This window comes from Protomyctophum bolini, assembly GCF_963924005.1.
Source record: "Protomyctophum bolini genome assembly, chromosome: 11".
Classification (NCBI taxonomy): Eukaryota; Metazoa; Chordata; class Actinopteri; order Myctophiformes; family Myctophidae; genus Protomyctophum; species Protomyctophum bolini.
The window spans coordinates 35,591,770-35,612,867 of record NC_137872.1 but is presented as its reverse complement, the minus strand read 5'-3'; the positions used below and the strand labels follow the sequence as shown (position 1 = coordinate 35,612,867).

At 43.4% G+C, this 21,098-nt stretch overlaps 1 protein-coding gene across 3 annotated transcripts in view; it reads right to left on the bottom strand.

Moving 5' to 3' along the window:
• Positions 1-21,098, bottom strand: part of asic2 (acid-sensing (proton-gated) ion channel 2) — a gene marked incomplete at its 5' end in the record, with an annotated part of 387,423 nt that overhangs the window by 17,096 nt on the left and 349,229 nt on the right. For 2 of the 3 annotated variants that reach the window (XM_080776171.1, XM_080776169.1), the window contains one exon: positions 6,449-6,576. In XM_080776171.1, the coding sequence (XP_080632297.1) occupies positions 6,449-6,576 (128 nt within the window). The remainder of the gene's footprint in view (positions 1-6,448; positions 6,577-21,098) is intronic. The other variant, XM_080776170.1, reaches the window with a different exon arrangement.

Below are 21,098 nucleotides of genomic sequence, written 5' to 3'. Positions count from 1 at the left end.
CAACAGAACAATGGGCCTCATGCGCCAACCGTTCTTAAGAAGTTCTTAAGAGGAAATGTGTTTTTAAGAAGGTTTTGGGATCCCTCAATGTTTTCTTAGCTGTGATTCGTTCGTAGGTAAAAATCAGTATCTATGCACACTGTGGAGCACTCTTAGGGTGCCCATTTTGAGCTTGTAGATCGGCTATTTTTGAAACATTTTGATAAATCTTCAAAACATTTCCCTAGCAGAAAAAAAAATTCAGGTGGGGGTCTGCAGAATGCATGTCAATTTGGGGGTCCTTGACATTAAATGTTTGAGAACCACTACTTTAGAGTTTTCAACGGGCCTGAAAAATTCCAATCCAACCCAAACAGACCAGTTGAGTTGAAGGCAAGCACCATACCAACCCCATAACCCCCACCCCATCCACCATCATCGCCCCTCCCCCCCCAATACACCGCCCCATATACCGAAAGCCACCACCTCCATTTTCCTGTCGCCTTCCTACCTGAAAGCCCCACTATCCCAACCCTTCCACCACCATATCACCCACCACACACGTATTTCCTCACCATTACTAGCCTGGGCACCATTTCATTTAGGCCAGGGTATATGATCCTGTCGGGAGCGGATGATATCGTTACGCCATGTTGTAGTATTGTTTTGTAGTCGACATGCAGGCAGGAACAACAGGCGGGCAAATTCCTTTTCACTCAAACTTATTGAGAGGGAAAAGGAAGTTGCTGCCGCCTGTTGTTCCTGCCTGTTGACTACAAAACAATACTACAACATGACGTAACGATATCATCCGCTCCCGACAGGATCATACAGACTTTTGAAACAGAGACCAGGCTTTCCTCCGAGGTGGTGGAAAGCCTGGTGAGGCGAGGTTACACCATTACATACCAAGCAGTTGCTGCCTTAAAACCCCTCCATACCCACCCTCCAGTGTTAAGTAATACAATGTTTTACATCCACTATGCACTACTTCTGAACATGACATATGGATAATATGATCCTTTCAGATTTACATTGATGTCTAGTGGCGATAAGTTGACTAATGTGAGATAAATAATAAAATGCATTCATGAATATTAACATTTGTTGTTCACTTCAGAAGTATCTCCACAGTACTATTGATTTGTAATGTTTGGAGTCTGGTGCTCCACGATATTTAGACTTTAGTTTAAGTATTCTTGACTTCATTCACTCAACTTTATTGTTGTGTGTGAGGTCCTGTGATTTCGGTGTGCTGCAATCACACACAGGTGTGACAGCAGGCAAGGCCATGGAGTCTTGCAAAACCACACCTCCCTGGGTAAAACATAGGTAGGAAAAAGGAAAGTGATTCCCTATGGTAATTAGGATGCTAATTAGGATAGGTGGGTCGTCTACCTATGATGATTTGAATGAACTAGCTAAAAGGATTTTTGGATTCATCATCATAAGAACATGCTTACGAACAATTCTGCCTACTTAAGAACGTTTCATGAATCTGACTGGACAATTCTCTTAGGAATTCACTTAGGAAGAAATGTAAGAGGAAAAGTTAGGAATGTATTGGCGCATGAGGCCCAATGTGCTCATCAAAACTGAAGGACACTTTATATAACTGGAGCACCAAAGTTGTGTGTGTGTGTGTGTGTGTGTGTGTGTGTGTGTGTGTGTGTGTGTGTGTGTGTGTGTGCATGCAGTTGTGCACGCGTTTCATTAAGCCCCTCATTAAGCCCCTGTGTTGGGTACGTTGAAATCTGTGCCCAGCATTCATTTGATGAAGTGGCTTTAATCTAGGTCCTATGATAAGAGCCATAGTGAATTCATTGAAGCTTTGTTTCATCTTCCTATAAAGGAAGATCTGACAGGTCTGTCTGTCTGTCTGTCTGTCTGTCTGTCTGTCTGTCTGTCTGTCTGTCATAGCAACTGAGTCTATGAAAACAGATTTTTGTGAAACTATGACCGTGGGTTGCCAGGTTAGCTTTCCAAGAAACTGGGTCTATGGAACACAAACAGTAGCGCTTTGTGAAACTATGACCACGGGTTGCCAGATTAGCTTCCTAACTACACCACAATGACTCATGCAAGCCTCTCTCTCTCTCGACAAACTACTATGCGCATGCGTGCGAGAGAGAGAGAAAGACAGTGCTTCGCAGACCACTCAGGGGTCCGCGGGCGGTCATGGTTTCTATTAAAACACACTTCATAATTTGGTGTTCATATCTTCGAATGTGTAAGGACAAGAAGTAAGGGTCAGGACACATTAGGAAGCACTTCATCACTACAAGTGTTTTTTAAAACTCCATTTCCAAACCTCCGCCACACACTTACTTCACTACCCTCTCAGAAACATCTAGTACCGTCTACCCACTCTACCATAACTTCATCATGACCTCTCTTATGCCCTCAAGGTTATTTCAAAACGTGCTATAGGCTTGATGAAATAGGAGCGTGCCGCAGCAGGATGCCTTAGGTCTGCTTGGGGCCGCTTTTGCAGCAGTCAAGTATAAGCCTTTGACTGCCACAGGCAGAGCTGATGAGATGAGTGAAGGCAGGAGGCCGTTGGGGCTCATTACCCTGTAGGCCCGACCATCACTTGATAAATGGCCTCCAGAGAATTCGTCTCCGTTTCTCCTTGTTTCCTTCATGCCTACCAATGAGGTTCACATGCCTTTCTCTGGCTCAGAATTATGTACTGTTGAATGAATGTATGATGCACTGCGGGGAGTCTCAACACAACTGTTCCAAATGTCAATTTATGAATTTGACATACAACTGTTTATCTGACTTTTTCCAGAGCTGCATTTGTGGTGTTGTCATTGTAACGGTGAGCCGTTTATTATTGTGTTTTTTATGTTGTAATTTTCTGATTATAATTAGTTAAATATGTACTTATTTCCATATATATATATATTTACGCTAGCTCCTTAGTTCGCTCCTTACAGCTATGGAGCTAAGTGTGTATATTAGGACTGTCAGCAGCACTCAAGTCCAGATGAAGAATGTCCCTTCTCGCTCGCTACAGTATATCTCGCGAGAACCGGTGGAAACCTTGTGAGGTGTGGGCCCCTTCTCATTGGCCAGACCGGTTATGTGACGACTCGTGGCCAGAGTCGTCGCCTATAAAAGACATCATTCAGCGTGTTGTTCTTTTGAGATGACTTTTGTGACGATGACACCGCTAACCTAGGCACTAGCTGTTGTACTTTCGTTGTGTAATTGGTTAAGTTACTTTTCCTTTTCCATTTCATTTTGAGCGAAACTACACCACTGTAAGTTACACTGTGCCACTCAGTTATTTATCCTATTTATAATATCGTCTATTATAAATGATTGCTTATCTACTTGAAAGTCGATTAACTTCCATCAATGTGATTGAGCCATTTGTATTTGTGAAAACAAACCCTTTGTATCTCTGTAAACTTTTGATTGAAGAGTACAAGTAAAACCTTTTCAACTTTGAGTGAGGTTTCCTGACACTTTCATGATTAGGATAATATTTTCAATTTTCATCTTTTGGTTTGTTTCTCTGCCAAGAAAATGGGGAATCAGAAGGTGGATGAGGAAATTGTTGATCAAATATTTTTTGATCAACATAGTTTACATAGCTCCCCCTGTGGGTAAGCTATGTAAGCTATGTAAGAAATGTAAGAAAGAAAGAAAGAGATTTGGACCTATAGGACCCTATTTAGTTGATCTATGGCACAGGGCACAAAGGGGATGTATTACAGTCTCTGGATTAGTCATCGCTGTGTTTGGGCATAACATAAATTAGACCAATCGGAGCATCTTCTCCCATTCATTTTAAGAGAACGTGCGCTTGAGCTAGGCGCATTGCTATTTAAATGATGGATTTGAGGAGACGCAAAGAATCTTCTGCTGAGGAAAATTTAAAGTGTGCGATCATTTAGCAGTATTAATAACTTGAGGCAGATATGTGATATTGTGACATAAATCACTTAATTGCTCATTCTCAGTTATGTTCTTTATTTTAGGCACCAGGTAAAGTATGACAGAGACACTGTGTGAGTGTGTCCCATGCGTAGTTGTGTCGGAGGCGGAGCTATATGGATATTAATGATTGATTTGATTGATTATAGGCCATTAAAGGGACATTTCACCGCTGGGAGAAACTGCAGTCACTCAATGTTAATAGTAGTAGATAACAGTAGCACAATCTGAATCCCTAAACATCATTAAAATAAGATCTGGTTGCAAAAGGGGTGAAGTGGCCCCTGAAGTGAAGTTTGAAAACGTTAAGTTTTCAAAAAAAGAATCACACCTGTGTGAACTGAGGGGCACTCTTATCATCGTACATCATCATGGCGTAAAATAGACAATATGTCTATTTGCACAGACACTATGACGTGAAATCCCATTGTCAATGGGACATTCCATTGTCAATGGGAATTTAATGTTTGTGTTGTGAACATACACTAAAAGCTGGATACAGGAGGGGCAAACAACTATGCTTAAAGGATAATACAAAAAAAGCCCCCGAGGGCTTGTTTCCATGGGGCCGACTCATTATCATGGCATATACAGTGCATACTGCATATACGATACAAATATTACAATATCAGCAGCAATACTATAGGAGAAATAATCGCTCACTCCATGTGTCGGGAGCCCCAAATTTGATGCATAACTTGTTACTGTGTTGAGCATTGTACTGTCTAGTGCCGTCACTGCACCGGCAGTTAAGAACACTTTTTGACTGTAAAATAGCAATGTGCCGTGGGCAGTGGTTAGACAATACTAAGCCATGATAATTGTGCTGCCTATTAGCACCATCCTGCATCAGCTGGAAAATACAGTAGGCCCCCTAGAGTTAGATTGATGGTATCCAGGGCAGAGGATCATGCCCATGGGTATAGTGATTATAGAGACATTCAGCATATAAACATGCCCATACCCAATTACCCAGTAGAATACAGGCTGCATCTTTGAGCACCATCCATATCCAGCAGACTACAGGCTGCATCTCTGAGCCCCGTCCATATACCCAGCAGACTACAGGCTGCATCTTTGTAGCCTGGCTAATAAAGCCAGACTCAAATCACACTGTCGTGTGGTATTTTAGTCTGTTTCCCGGGGGGGGGGCAGGTTCAAACATTTTCTCTTTGACGCAATTGGTCAGAGCTACTGTCAGTCAAAGGTCTCAAGCATTGAACGTCACTGTACCAAAGCACGGCCATATTGCATACCGTGTCCCGATTGGCCACACCAATTCTCTGGTGTAGGAAATGGGCGTACAATTGAGCCTCTCCAGACCGTAATCCGCCGGCAGGCAATTTTTGGCTGATTCGGTCTGACTTATTAGCCAGGCTAGCATCTTTGAGCCCCGTCCATACCCAGCAGCCAACGTGTAAAGGGAAAAGACATGAATAGCAACAATGTGATGTAGAAGCGTGCAGAATTCCCATGTGACGATCAAGAAAAAAAAAAATATGCATCAACATTAATCAAGGGACTGTCGAGAGGATGCATGTCTATGAGGCCAGTAGCCTTGGCGTAGCCTTGTGCTGAAGTAACAAAGCTGTGCTGTGATTGAGTGAGTACAAGTGGGGTAAAGCATCTCTTCACCGGCAAGGTTAGAGCCATCATCCGTCAGCTGGCGTCCTATAGGAGACCAGAGAGCTGACTAGAAAGAAGGAGACCTATGGAGAACGGCGTGTTGAAGGATAGACAAATCCACTGGGCGGAGCGCTGCCCTGTACTTGCACTCTCATTATTGCAGCTTGACACGGCAGTTATGATTGCCGCTCTGTGAGTCAGTCAGGAACATTCATGTCATAGAAATATTTTAATCATTTATTGCAATGGAATACAGTTGCAATACATGCATATCTTTGATGAGTCTGGGCTTAAACAATTTAACTGCCTTTGACGGAGTATTCCGTCAATTAAAAGTCCAACCATTGTCGGAATTCTCCGTCAATTAATTTTGGAGCGATACAAGGCTCTGAACTAGAAAGGTGGAGGCTGGGATGGTGGAGGCAGAGCTTTGCTTTCCGAGGTGTTTGTAATAGTGAGAACTAAGCTTCAAGTGGACGAGGAAGCCACAATTAAAGGTACTAAGATAAGGGTGAGTCATATTTTTAGATTAAAACAAAAACTTTTTTTGTTAAAAGGTTAAAACGATATCATATGTATCCTGTGTGAGTTCTCTCTCCTGATTGGATAAAATTGGTATCCGAGTAGGCTAGCAGAATATAAAGCTATTTAACACTTATTTTAACAAAGGAAAATCACATAACCATCCTCAGAGTGCTGTGAACAATGCTGTGAGTGGTGTGTATAAAAGCGTAGCTAATTAGAAAACACTTATTCAATCAGCGGGCTGATTACAGCTGGGGGTGCATGCATACGACTCCCATGTCCTGCATGAACTAATGCAACGCTTCATTATATCACAGGTAGGAAATAGAGGTATTAGCTTTGTGCAGCCATAAAGGTCACGTAAACCTACCCTCTGCTCCTGTGTAGCTACAAAGGTCTGGAACCCAGGGGCCACGCCGAAGCCCAGCTCATGGACGAAGGGAGGCTCTGCTTGGCTGTGGATCTGAACCCGCACACCGGCCTCAAATGCTGTGTCTTCTGGAAGGAAAGAAAATAGAAAGAATCAATCACCTGTCTGCTATTGTCAATAAATAAACAAGCACAAATCTACAGGAGAAAACCTAAAGTGTCTTCCCCTGGATTGGTGCAGACGAACAGCGACGGGTAAAACAACAAATATGCTTTTACACCCATTGTCCATATGATGCTCACTGCCTTTGGTTGATGGATTCCCAGCTTCTGAGGCAAAACCAACAGCTTTCAGAAGTGTCTTCATAAAAGAACACGCTTTCCGAAATTCCGACTATTCTGAGGGAAGTCAGACCATTTGTCTTCACATCAAACACTTTCTGCGGCAGGATATTCCAGTGGTCCCGTGCTGTGTTGAGATAAAAGGACTTTCATCCAGCTACTCTGCGTGCTCGGGCACATTCTAGCACATATCTAAAAATGATATGAGTGTGCTTAGAGAAGCTGAATTCTACCTTACAGTCTGTCTCGTAAACAAACAAACAGACCTCAATATATACACGTACATACAGACCGATACAAACACACGCATACAGCAAAAGAAGTATATCTCTTTCACACGGATGCACACTCACAAACTAACAAACTCACATTAAGCAAACATTTATGGAGGGGGAGAGAGAGAGAGAGAGAGAGAGAGAGAGGAGGCATTATCAAAATCAATAACTTTCTCCTCACTTTCACTGTCAATGTTCCGTGGACAATCAATCAAAGTGTCCCCCCCCCCCCCCCGCCAGCCTGTCAGGCAGCTGACTGCACCAGGCCTCCATGTTGGTGGAACCAAGAAGCCCACTAGGACGGTAAGCTCGTTAAATCGACAGCTCACCGCCCACGGCATGCCAATCAAACTTCTGCAATGCCAACTGAATCAGTAACATTCTGGATAAGGATGTTACAGATTCAGTTGGCATTGACAGAGTGTGTCTGTGCACGTTTGAAAATGGATCTGCACTTCTACCGTGCTTTATAATGTGCGTTTATGTACACTTACCCACTCACTCACTTCACATTTACAAGCCAATGCACGGCAACAACCCTCACACTTTTTAATCAGGAGCAATTATAGTTTGTGTGTGAAGGAAATCGCCTGTGCACATAAATGTGAAGGTGTGTATGAACGAAAGTGCTTAAATATGGGAAAGAGTGTGTGTGTGTGTGTGTGTGTGTGTGTGTGTGTGTGTGTGTGCGTGCGCGAGACGGCAAGTCTAGCCAGAGGGCAAACCGTGGCACGAAGTCAGATTATTTTCATATAACCCGTGGCTATTCCTATATAATTCATGTCCGGCCAGCATGGTCGTGTGAAATTAGAAAGCTTTTAGAAATTAACCAGGGCTATTTATCAGTATAAAAATTGTAAGCATTCCTAACTCCTTGTTCCTTGTGTTCATTCTTCAGATGTGTTTTCATTTGAGTTCCGTAGAGACCTTTTCACACCTGGCTACACTGCCATTTGAACAAAAGACCATTTCGGTGTAGTTCAGTGATGCATACATGTGCAAAATACACTGAAAAGGGATTAATTGTTGTTGTTTTGTTCACAGCACAGATGAGTGACTTAGTTACACTGCCAACAAAAGACTATTGATATTGTGCGGGTGGGTAAATAGGCCTAGCCTTATTTGATATATCGAATTGTTGTAAACGGACGCATTGTTGGTGACATTGCTATGGTCAAAAGGTTCAGTATGACAGGAGATGCAGTCAGCCCAAAGGGATTTTCATATTTTCATATAATATATGAAAATATGAAAATCCCTTTGGGCACATAAACCAAGAGCTTCCATATTATGGAAGCTCTTGGTTTATGTGCTATTCATGAAGTGGGGAGTCCTGCAACTCTGTTTTGCCGTCAATTCAGCGGCAGTGGCTCAGGGGTATAGACATGCCACATGGAAACATGAGGTTCCAAGTTCGATCCCGGGCTCCCAGAGAGTTAGTGTCGAAGTGTCCTTGAGCAAGACGATGACTGCATTTCGACTACTATACATTTCATTAGCAACTAACATCTTTATCATAAACTTTACTTTAATTGGGTTCGATGATTTTAATTAAACACAGAATAGAAGTCTAAATACTACTACCACCACCACTACTACTACTAGCCTACTACTACTACTACTACTACTACTAATAATAATAATAATAATAATATCTCACTGAACATTGATACATTCAGGTGATTTGCTTTCTTTGTAGACATTTCAAGAGCGAATCCATGTCTTACTGCACTGCAGTAAGAAAACATGAGAACGTAGTGACTGTAAAAGTTTGGTTTGTTTGTGCGTGTGCACAAAATGACAGAGGTGTGTGTGTGTGTGTGTGTGTGTGTGTGTGGGGGGGGGGGGGGCGTATGTCATCTGTGTGTGTACTGTGTATAAGTGTACATGAAATAAGCAGAGTCGGTGGTTAGCTTCGCTCAAATGGACACATCGCTCCACAACGTTCTGGGCTCTTTCTCACTTGCTCTCTCTCTCCATGTGCCATGCAGGCAAACATCAATGTTTTAGCATCCACAGTTCTATGCTCTCTCTCTGCTTGCCTCTATACCTCTGTGATATTTTATGTTTTTGCATCCACAGTTCTATGCTCTCTCTCTGCTTGCTATACCTCTTTGATATTTTGGCCATGTGGATATGTTTTGGGGACCAGAGACAGTTCTGCTTGGTAGAAGAACCTTATGTTCAACGTTGATGAAAAATAAAATGAAGACCTGTGGCGTCACATAGCAACAGGGCTGGACTGGCCACAGGACGTACCGGGCATATTCCCGGTGGGCCGCGACCGTAGGGTAAATTTTTTAATAAAACAGGCAGGCAGGCCAATAGGTGGCAGGCCACCAGGAAAGGTCCGGGCAGGCTGCCATTCTGCCAGTGCCATCATGATAATTGCACTGTACCTGTATCAGTGAGTGACAAATAAACCCTCCACAATAACCATTGTCTGTTGGTTTGTATCATTTATGTTGTTCTGTAAAAGTGGTGGTATTTAGGGCTTGTTTGTTTGTGTGTGCCTCGACGGAGCGGGCGGTAGAGTTTCTGCTATCTGCGCGCTGGTTGTGGTGGGCCGGTCTGGGCCAAATTCACGCGAAAATGACCGGGCCGAATTTTTTGTCCCAGTCCAGCCCTGCATAGCAAACTGCTGCACAACACATTCAGACGCACGCACACGCACACGCACACGCACGCACACACACACACACACACACACACACACACACACACACACACACACGTTTCTGCACTGCTGTACTGGAGAAGTATATAGCACTTTCGGTTCTGTCGAGGGCAGCGCAGGTTCCATCGTTTCTTTATTAACGGTTCCCCAAACGGTTCTCATCAGTCGTCATTTAGCTCCGCTGTGTCTGTGCATGCATGCAAGCAGAGCCTGGCGTGACGTCACCCCACCTACATGAGTGAGTGGGGTCGGGGAGGATACGCCCACTGTTCTGTGCATTCAGCGACCGCCGCCGAGCGAGTGGGACAAATATGTCGAAGAGATCTCCAAAGTGTGGTTAACAGAGAGGGAAATTACTCTGACTCTGAGGCTCAGGCTGAGCACGCAAGTGCAATAAATGCGGTTCCCTGGCTGTTGCAACTTGTACCAGTTGCAGTTTTGCACCACGTCCACACACTGAGGAAACATCTCAAAATCAATTTGCCTACACGAGTCCACAACTCACGAGAATAATCTACCGGTAGGCACGTAGCGTTTGTGAGCCATGCGGAAAGCCGTGCCTGCACTCCCCGCAGCTCCACCACAGCGCAGCGAGAGAGAGAGAGAACTAACCTTTTTCTCAAATTGTGCGAACGTGTGTGTGTGTGTGTGTGTGTGTGTGTGTGTGTGTGTTTGTTGCTGATTGGCTGCAGGGAGTGCAGGCCCATCACCAAATTAATGTGCACACAAGGGATTTTGGAGAGGGACAGCACAAGGAGATAGACATAACTTCTGACAGGAATGCACTAGAAACGTACTTTTTTTTTTACATGCTCATATCACATTCTCGCCGAGATATATTTTCGAGTTAATAAAAAAGGAAAAAAATAAAAATATATATTTTTATAAAAAAGATTAAATAAATAAAACAAATGGTTCAAACCCATTAATTAAGATTCGAGTGCCAACCCTAACGAGCGAACATTCGAAACTTGAATGTTTGGGGACAGCCTTATAACAAACACACACACACACAGTGTGTGTGTGTGTGTGTGTGTGTGTGTGTGTGTGTGTGTGTGTGTGTGTGTGTGTGTGTGTGTGTGTGTGTGTGTGTGTGTGTGTGTGTGTGTGTGTGTGTGTGTGTGTGTGTGTGTGTGTGTGTGTGTGTGTGTGTGTGTGTGTGTGTGTGTGTGTCTCACACACACACACACACACACACACACACACACACACACACACACACACACACACACAACCACACAACCAGGCTCTAAGAGAGCTGTGTACTGTAGGGTGCAGCTTAATACAGCACTGCAGAACACAACAGCAGAGTTTGAGCAGTGAGAGGAGTGAGAGAGAGATAGCCAGAGAGGGCAGGTCAGGCCAACGTTTAGATCTCAACATTGTGCTTCAACCTTTCCTCTCGCCTGTCCGTTCTCGGATATGGCTGCTATGCGATCACAGCGGGAGACGCCAGCGCGCGTTGACATATACAGAAACTGAAGGAACGAGATAGGAAGTGGAACAGCTCTTACTGAGCGCCATTTCAAAGCTGGAATAATGTTACAATGTCACAGTGAATGGGATAAAGCACAGCATTTTTTGCCGAGCGGGTAAGAAATCACTTCAGGGTGCATTAGGATCTGAATTCAAAGGCAGAGCTGAAGCCGAAAGGCAAAATAGTGTGTCCCTTTCATGGTTGAATACGTGTTCATCTCTTTTTCCTCTCACTGAAATGTCGCTCAGGTTACAGTATAGTAGACCGTTAATCTTTTGTTGGTGTTTCAATGGGGGTGGTGACGCTGTACCGTTGGGGATTGCTAGACACTATATTTTTTGAAAGAGGGCTTTTTATGTTTCTTCTTGTTTAGTATCTTTGACTTCACATTTGGATCATTTCATCATCAGATTTCCTTCCATCCTATTATTCAAATTGCCTAGCGGTATAATGCGGTCGGTCGGTTACTTGGGGACCCCATGGGCACCTAATCATAGAGTTCACCACAGCGTGACTCAAACACAACCTACGTAGAGTTCCCTCAGCATGCTGACAGCACGACATCAGACCCAAACAAACCGTATCATCATTACTACATCCGTTTCGACCAAATCATATACTGTGTACTTAATGTACCGTCTGAATATGGAGTGCATGGAGTCGCTCACTCTAACCTCCTATGTCTTATAGTATCCATGCCAATCTAACCCGTTGTAGACCTTAGAATCTAAGGCTTAGATGACCCACCGTCAAACTCAAATGTACATATGGAGTCAAATGCACATAATGTACTCTGTGTAGGCATATAGCCTCTGTCAAATGCACATACAGTATACTGTATGGAGATCAACATGCACTGATGTCAGACACAACCCAAACCAAATGCACATATATGGATATTTTCAACATGCATTGATGTCAGATAAGCCTGGGGGTAAAAAAAAAAGAAAGAATGGAAAAAAATACCATACAATTCGTACTGTAGTGAACAATTTGTACTGTACTGTAGTATTCATACCAGACTCTACTGTACTGTAGTACCGTACTGTAGTGTACCATTTGTACTGTACCATACTGTACTATTCATACTGCACCGTACTGTACTGTAGTATTCATATTCGTACCAGACTCTACTCTACTGTAGTACAGTACTGCTTTACTGTACAGTACTGTAGTGTATTATTCGTACCGTACTCTACTGTAGTACTGTACCATACTGCTTCACGCACGTGCGTGTGCGTGTGTGCGTGTGTGTGTGTGTGTGTGTGTGTGTGTGTGTGTGTGTGTGTGTGTATGACCTCTTCTGTGCGTTGGAGTGGCTGCACTGCACCACTCAAGAAGCAGTTGGATCTATAAAAACAAATCCCTTTCAGGCGTTGACACTAAGGGTTGCGCACCTGCCCAGGTAAATAAAAGTTTCGGGCAGGTGGAGTTTGCTTTCAAGTGTTCGTTTGAGAGGTCAACTGTCTATAAACACAACACGAGATATCTGTCTAAACACCTGAACGTGGCCAGTCTGTCTAAACACCTGAACGTGGCCAGTCTCAGTCTGTCTAAACACCTGAACGTGGCCAGTCTGTCTAAACACCTGAACGTGGCCAGTCTGTCTAAACACCTGAACGTGGCCAGTCTGTCTAAACACCTGACCGTGGCCAGTCTGTCTAAACACCTGAACGTGGCCAGTCTGTCTAAACACCTGAACGTGGCCAGTCTGTCTAAACACCTGAACGTGGCCAGTCTGTCTAAACACCTGAACATGGCCAGTCTCAGTCTGTCTAAACACCTGAACGTGGCCAGTCTGTCTAAACACCTGAACGTGGCCAGTCTGTCTAAACACCTGAACGTGGCCAGTCTGTCTAAACACCTGAACGTGGCCAGTCTGTCTAAACACCTGAACATGGCCAGAGCACTCTGGTCTGTGGAATGTAAAATAAGAGCACTGTTTACACATAATTGCTGTTTTCCCTGCTATAAAGCTATACACTTAAATATAAAATAACAAGTGTGAACCCATAGTCTTGAGAAAGAAAAAATTGAGAAATGTGCCTCTTGAACTGGAACATGAGAGAACAAGAAGGAATCAACTTCCATATTTTACAGTGGAACTATACAAAGGAATGCTTCATGCTTGGTACCCACACCAAATTATATTGCCTTTTAGATTGCCGTTTGTGATCAATATCAAGACCTAATTAGAGTTTGAATCTTAAAACCTGTTATTTGGTATTCAATTAGATGTTTTCTAATCTACATTATACATGTTGGCAACACAGAATAATAAATAAACATACCTTTCCCTGAACAGAAATGACATTTTAATTGGATGTGTGGGGGTGGTAAGGGACCTAGATATCGAATAGGTTGGACATGGCCCAAAAAGAGTTGAGAACCACTGATCATCATTAACTAAATTGATAACAGCATTGAGTGTATATGAAAATATGTCTGTTAAAATCAATCAAATAAATACATTTTGACTGCACCTATACTGCACCGCAGAGGACCAGAGGCTGAAAATGTCTTTGAATAAAGAATTCTCTACCCGCACGTCAAACATTTTGTAGCCATGTTGAAGAAGGTGGGTATATAATCCTTCTTTGATCAAGATATGCTTGATGATAAATATGTATGATTTAACACTGCTTGAAGAGCTTCTTACTGTAAATGTCGCTGATTTTTGCATAGAAGGTGTGAACGAGTTGAAAGTGCACGTAATTTAAAAATATATATATTTACGTGAGGCAAGGCTCCACAGACCCTCAGCGAATGGGCCTCTGATCTTCAGTATATATTTTAGGCGAGAAATAGACCATGCTCAGTCTTGATACATTTCACATCAATAGGCCTACAACTGCTAGTTTAAAAACCGTTTTCAATATTTGGTGGGTTATTTTCCATAGAGTTATAAAATTGAAGTCAGAAGACACAATTCTTAGTCTTGCAGCTGATAGAAAAAGAAAAGCGCATGCCATACGCTATTCTCAATCTTTGAAAGCACTCCGTTGAAGAAAAACGGGCAGTTGCGCGCGCGCCCACACACACACACACACACACACACACACACAAAACAGGCTGTTTTTAGATCAAAACATGTCGCTCCCCGCCACAAGAAAATGCCCATCCTCAAGGGTCCTGACACAGCCAACACGACTCAGGAAACAGAGGACCATGCTGATTCTTTTGCCCTGCAGCTCCCACTGCAGAGCTCTACACTAATCAGACCTCAGAGGATACACAGCTCTGGACACAGGAGAGGATGAACTAGACGCAAATGAGGGTGGAGTGGGAGACGGGGGCTGTGTGTGTGTGTGTGTGTGTGTGTGTGCGTGTGTGTGTGTGTGTGTGTGTGTGTGTGTGTGTGCACGTGTGCACTTGCGCATGTGCGTGTGCAAGGCGAGGGAAGGGTTGGGATGAATGACTTTGATAAAGCGGTATAGAGGGAACATTTGTACTTCATGTAGTCATTGTGTGTACAGTACCAAGAGACAATTGGGAGTATTTATGGTGGCGAGATCTGGCTCTGTCACACGAGGACCATGTATGCATATGCAACCAGTGTGGCTGACTCAGCTTGTCCAGGTTCATTAATCAATTTTGAACTGAGGTTGATTAAAAAAAAAAGGCTTCAAATTCCTTTTTTTCCCATTTTTCTGAAAAAGGACCCCCAGAATTATCTCTATTGGGCCACGGACCCCCATCTCAAAATATGTAGTTCCAGGCAGGAACCCCCCCAGAAGCAAATATTTTAGTCAAAAATGTTCGCTCTGAAATATATATTCAATGATTTGCGACACATTTGAATGATTTTTCAAAAATAGCAGACCTACAAGCTCGTAGCGCGCCACTCGGTGGCGCGCTATGAGCTTGTAGATCTGCTATTTTTTTCCAATAGCTAAAGCATAACATAATGCTTAAAACACCAAAAGGGGTTTCCGCCCCAAAAATGATTAATCCATGGGAACAAACAAGGGCAAGTAGGGGTCCTTAGCCTGCTGCTGTAATGTGTCACAGAAGTGCCTGATCAAAAAAAGTAAGTGTAATGTGTCACAGAAGTGCCTGATCAAAAAAGTAAATAACTCTGCAAGTGGGCCGATGAGAGCAGCTGAGGACAGGTGCTCTGGGAGCCCTACCATTCATCAAGGAACATGACGGGAATTGATGAGATGGCGGATGACAGATCTCTTTTAGAGTCGAGTACAGAGTAAATAACCCATTCTGACCGGGCACCCATTTTGGTGTCGGCATCATGTTATGCTTTAGCTATTGAAAAATAGCAGATCTACAAGCTCATATCGCGCCACCGAGTGGCGCGATACGAGCTTGTAGGTCTGCTATTTTTGAAAAATTCGAAGAACGACTGACATTTTTAGAATCTGATCTCAGGTCAGAATGGGTTCATCAGACCAGTGTGTGTCCAGTGGAAACCTCGTATGAATCTGATCTCAGGTCAGAATGGGATAATGTCCCATCTGCTGGGTCTGCTGCCCGTAGCTTTGGCTGGCTGACTCCTCTGCACTATAGCTCCTCTGCCACGGGGTTCAGACGTGAGCCAGCCCTTCAATGAGCCTCATTGTGAAAACCCACTCCAATAACACTCAATCTGAATCTTACATTTTTATTTGCAGATAAACATAGAATTGCAGGCAACACTGTAAGGGTGCATCATTAACAACGTTAACAAGCAACCCAGATATTCCAGTCCATTCATGAATGTCCATTATTATTATTATTATTATCATCAGTGTCGACCTATGTTGATTTCTATACTCAATCCATTTCTCCCATCTTCTGTGAATATATATCCTCTTGCATCTTGTGTTTTCTTTCCCCTCATTTGTATCCCCCTCACCCTGCAAATACATCATTCACAACTTTACACAACAAAAATAACTTAAATAAGACTCCCAAAACAAAGGGGGCTCCTTTGCCCCCTTTGCCCCAAATCCCTGTTGGTGGGAGAGGCGTATAGCCTCCACTAGTTGGAGGGCCCCTCTCTATAGCGATAGAAGGACCAAACTTTTCGATCTTTCCATCCTACTAGAAATGTCCAACATAATCAACATTCACTCACAAACCCTCCCCCCTCCCCCCCCCCCCCGTCATGTCAATTTGTATTTAAATCGAGAGGTCTTTCATTTGGTTATGTAATTTTCGGAACTGATCCTGCAGTCTCTGCTCCGCTCGTGTTGTGTATGTGGCCTATGAACACAACTAATAATAAAGAAATAAAACACTGCAGGAGGGAGCTCAGGTTTATAGTACTTTACTGGTCAAAGCCAGAACTGACACACATCAATCAAGGGTATACAATGCAGCTGCGCACCTATAGCACAAGGCAGAGTGGTCTGCCACATAAAGTAGTCCCTGGAGAAGCAATACACTACACGATAAAGTAGTCCCTGGAGAAGCAATACACTACACTATAAAGTAGTCCCTGGAGAAGCAATACACTACACGATAAAGTAGTCCCTGGAGAAGCAATACACTACACTATAAAGTAGTCCCTGGAGAAGCAATACACTACACGATAAAGTAGTCCCTGGAGAAGCAATACACTACACGATAAAGTAGTCCCTGGAGAAGCAATACACTACATGATAAAGTAGTCCCTGGAGAAGCAATACACTACACGATAAAGTAGTCCCTGGAGAAGCAATACACTACACGATAAAGTAGTCCCTGGAGAAGCAATACACTACACGATAAAGTAGTCCCTGGAGAAGCAATACACTACACGATAAAGTAGTCCCTGGAGAAGCAATACACTACACGATAAAGTAGTCCCTGGAGAAGCAATACACTACACGATAAAGTAGTCCCTGGAGAAGCAATACACTACACGATAAAGTAGTCCCTGGAGAAGCAATACACTACACTATAAAGTAGTCCCTGGAGAAGCAATACACTACACGATAAAGTAGTCCCTGGAGAAGCAATACACTACACGATAAAGTAGTCCCTGGAGAAGCAATACACTACACGATAAAGTAGTCCCATGGAGAAGCAATACGCCACAGCTCGCCTCAGAGCCCTGGCTCGATTTTCTGGCACGTCACTCCTCCCCGTCTCCGGTGGTCCCTCCTTCCTTGCAGCGCGTTATTGCCATTGTGAAGCTGCCGCTCCTCTGATTAATTCCTCCACCGTGGCCTCTAATTGGCTCCCTCACCTGGACGTCCAATCCTCTCTCTCTCTCTCTCATGTCTCGGGCTGCTTCCAGCGCGTTGTCAGACATAATATACCCGCGGTCCATTCTCCCATCGTATCTTCATTTTCGCGAATGGCGTTGAAAATCCCACTCCGTTTTGCTTTAACCCATTCTTTGACCTGAGATCAGATTCTAAAAAAGGTCTTCTACATCCTGACAGTTTTCTGAAAAAGCTATGTCGTTCTTCGATTTTTCAAAAATAGCAGACCTGCAAGCTCGTAGCGCGCCATGGCGCGCTATGAGCTTGTAGATCTGCTATTTTTCAATAGCTAAAGCATAACATAATGCTAACACCAAAAGGGGTTCCCCCGCCCAGAATGGGTTAACACTTTTGTGATTTCGGGCAAATGATTTCCGTTTCATATAAGCACTTCCACTGGATAATCATAGTCGAATGATAGCTTCTTTCCGTCCAGTTTAATGTCCGCCTTCCAGGCTTCTTTAAGTATCCTCTCTTTGGTCTCGGACTGTAGGAAGCTAACCACGATGGACCTCGGATTGGCTCCTTCTGGGGGCTTCTGTATATGGTCGCACGATGACAGCTCTGTATTTCAAGATCTGTTGTTCAGATGTTCAGACAGCTTGAGCTCTCGTTGTAACAATTTCTTCAAACAGTCAGTCACAGACAGTGTTGTCTTCAGTCGCACATTCTGCCACGTTGAATATACGGATGTTGTTCTTACGTGACTTGGCCTCTAAATCTGTTATCTTTGATTGCATTCTTTTCTGTTGGTTCAGAAGCAATACAAATCACGTCCTTGGCTTTCCGCGTTCCATGCCTCCGTTTCTGTTATTCTCTCTCACCTCTATCTGCTGTTCTTGTACTTCCTTGTTGATCGCTTCGAGTTTTAGTATTTATTTCTTCTTTGAAGTTTCTAAGCTCCTGTCGCATGTCTCTTTTAAACTCTTCTTTGAATTTAGAAAAATTGTCCGTAAGCTCTTTCTTTAGTTCTGTCATTTATTTGGCGATAAAATCCTTCATCTCCTGGAGTGTGGCGTGTCCTCTCCATGCTGGCCATGCTGCTCTCCTTCTAACTTCTTATCGTCGCGTTCTGTTGTCTTTTCAGACTGCATTTTGTTCTTTGTACTTCTCGTTTTCCTCCCCCCCCCCACGTCTTTGAATTTGTTGTATACTTGTATTATTCGGAAGTCCTGGTGCCTGCTTCCTTAAAGACGGTTTCATCCAATCATGTTGCTATGGGTAGAGGCAAAATACTTGGAAGCATCTGGCTGCTGGTAAGTTCATTATTATCGATGTCATTATTATATGCCATTATGCCATTATTATACAATATGCCATTATGCCATTATTATACAATCTAGCCAATTATTATCTTGTAGTTTAGCCTAAGCTAAAGAAAGGCCTGATTTAAAAAGGCCTGTGGAAAAACTGCGGACCGGTGGTTGTCATGGTGATTTTTTTCCCGGTACCACGGATGTGCGCATCGCGGCATGCACACAGAACAGCTGCAAAGCCTATAAGCCTATTATTGTTAAATAGTGTATGACAGTTTTAGACACACAAACACAAAAGTAGACTTAAAAAACGTCTTTACTGCACACTAGCGGGGAAAAAAGTTTGCTTCAGCAGTTTGCACACTGCTGAAGTTTGCACCTCACAGCAGTAGCCTACTGGAGCCATAGCCTACTGCTGTAAGTGTGCATGCTTACATGCGTATAGGCTATGTGCGCTCAGGTATAAACAGTTAATGCTGTTGTTATGCAAAGTAGTAGCCATTTGAATTCGGCACGGTACTTGACACGGTGTGAAAATAGGGAGGGGTGGGGGCACCAGTAAACCTAGACCACCGGGTACTTAATTGGTGCGTCTTGGAAAGTCTGGTGACGCGAGGTTGGTTAGAAGGGTCTTCTCTTGAATTTACGGGGGCCTGTTCCGTCCCTGCGTGTGCGCGTCAAAACATTACTGGTACCTCGGCATGGTACTAGCGTTCTACGAGCATGACACCACTGCTGCGAACACAGTTTGTGCAAGAGCAACACAGGCTGCAGTCAATAGAAGATATAATATATGACCTTCCACACAACTTAAACGACGACTTCACCGCCTCCACGCCCCCTTGTGCAACATTGCCCTGTGCTCCTCAATGTACTATACGTTGCTTATAAGCACTTCATTGCTTCTTTTAGCCTACTTCATTTTCGCCAAAATAATCTCCTAGCATTACACCATCACATTCCTTCCTCCAATTGGCTACCGCAGATCACGTGACACCAGTGGCGAAAATATCGACAGTGCAACCGGTGCAATGCTATCGGTCGCAGGAAGAGTAACACCAAGGATTCGTCAGTGATGTCACTGACTGACTGGTTTATAAACAGCTAGTCCATAGTACTTCCGTGTTGCATAACAGTGACATCACTGACCACTCCTTATTGGTATCTCTACCACCTTGTTTCAACGTGTGTGTTACTGTTTTCATGCGCTGACAGCAGCGCAACAAGCTCAGCTGTATAGCCTATTCTGTCACGTTCCGTCAAGCTAATGAAACACTAGATGGGACTATTATGTCATGTCAGCACTATCAGACGATGTAACCCAGGTAAAGTAATCTGTCACTCAGCGAGTTTAACTACGGTTTTTCCATCTGTCCAAAGTCATTTTCATTTCTGATAGCCTGCAGGCTGCAGCCCTGCAGATACACAGATACAGACTGATTGAAAGTGAAACATGCAAATTGATTGAATGTTTTACTATCAAATCGCTTAGCATAGGCTACAGTTCAAAGACGCATTTGGTGCAATGAAGCGCGACGCATCATATCACATAGCCGTGGACCACTTGGGTCTGCGGACCACCTGCCTCAAAATGCATGCATCAATAATAGGCTATGATCTATCTTCGAACGGGTAACGACTAGTTCATATATTTGGTAAAACTATAAAATGGAGCCATTTTCTTCTACATGATATCTCATGTCTTTATGTACTGTAGTACAGTATAATGGGAACGTGAAGCCCACAATGGTTGCAATTATTAATCAGACTAATCTATTTAGTCAATTATAAAAAAATCAATTTGAACCTTTTCATTGATTGATTTGTTGACGTAAATATAAAAAGCATGCTTGATTTGTTGACATAGGCCTACATATAAAACCTACACCAACACCTACACCACCTAAACCAACAACTGCTGTACTCCAAACAGACAGACATACAGACAGACACACGCACGTGGCCAGTCATTGGAGCGGTTATAGGCACTGCTCAAAAACCTTCTTGATTATCTATCTGAATTAAAAATAGAAGAAATCTCTGCCTGTGAATCAGAATAATCACCAAGAGAAGAATTGATAGTGCAGTTGGTGTACTTGTCATGCATAAAGTAATCGTGGTCATAAAATGCCCCTCGTTTTGACCTTATGCCCTTACATAAATGATATACCCTAAAGCCACAGTGACCTTATGCCCTTAAATAAATGATATACCCTAAAGCCACAGTGACCTTATTACCGTAAATAAATGATATACCTTAGAGCCACAGTGACCTTATTACCTTAAATAAATGATATACCCTAAAGCCACAGTGCCCTGGGCTAGCCGATTTCACAGTTTTCTCCCAGCTTTGCTTCTTTTTTTGTCAACATGTTGAGATTCTGAATTTTTAGACTAAACAGGAAAGGCCACACACGCCAGTGTTGGTGCGGTGCTGGC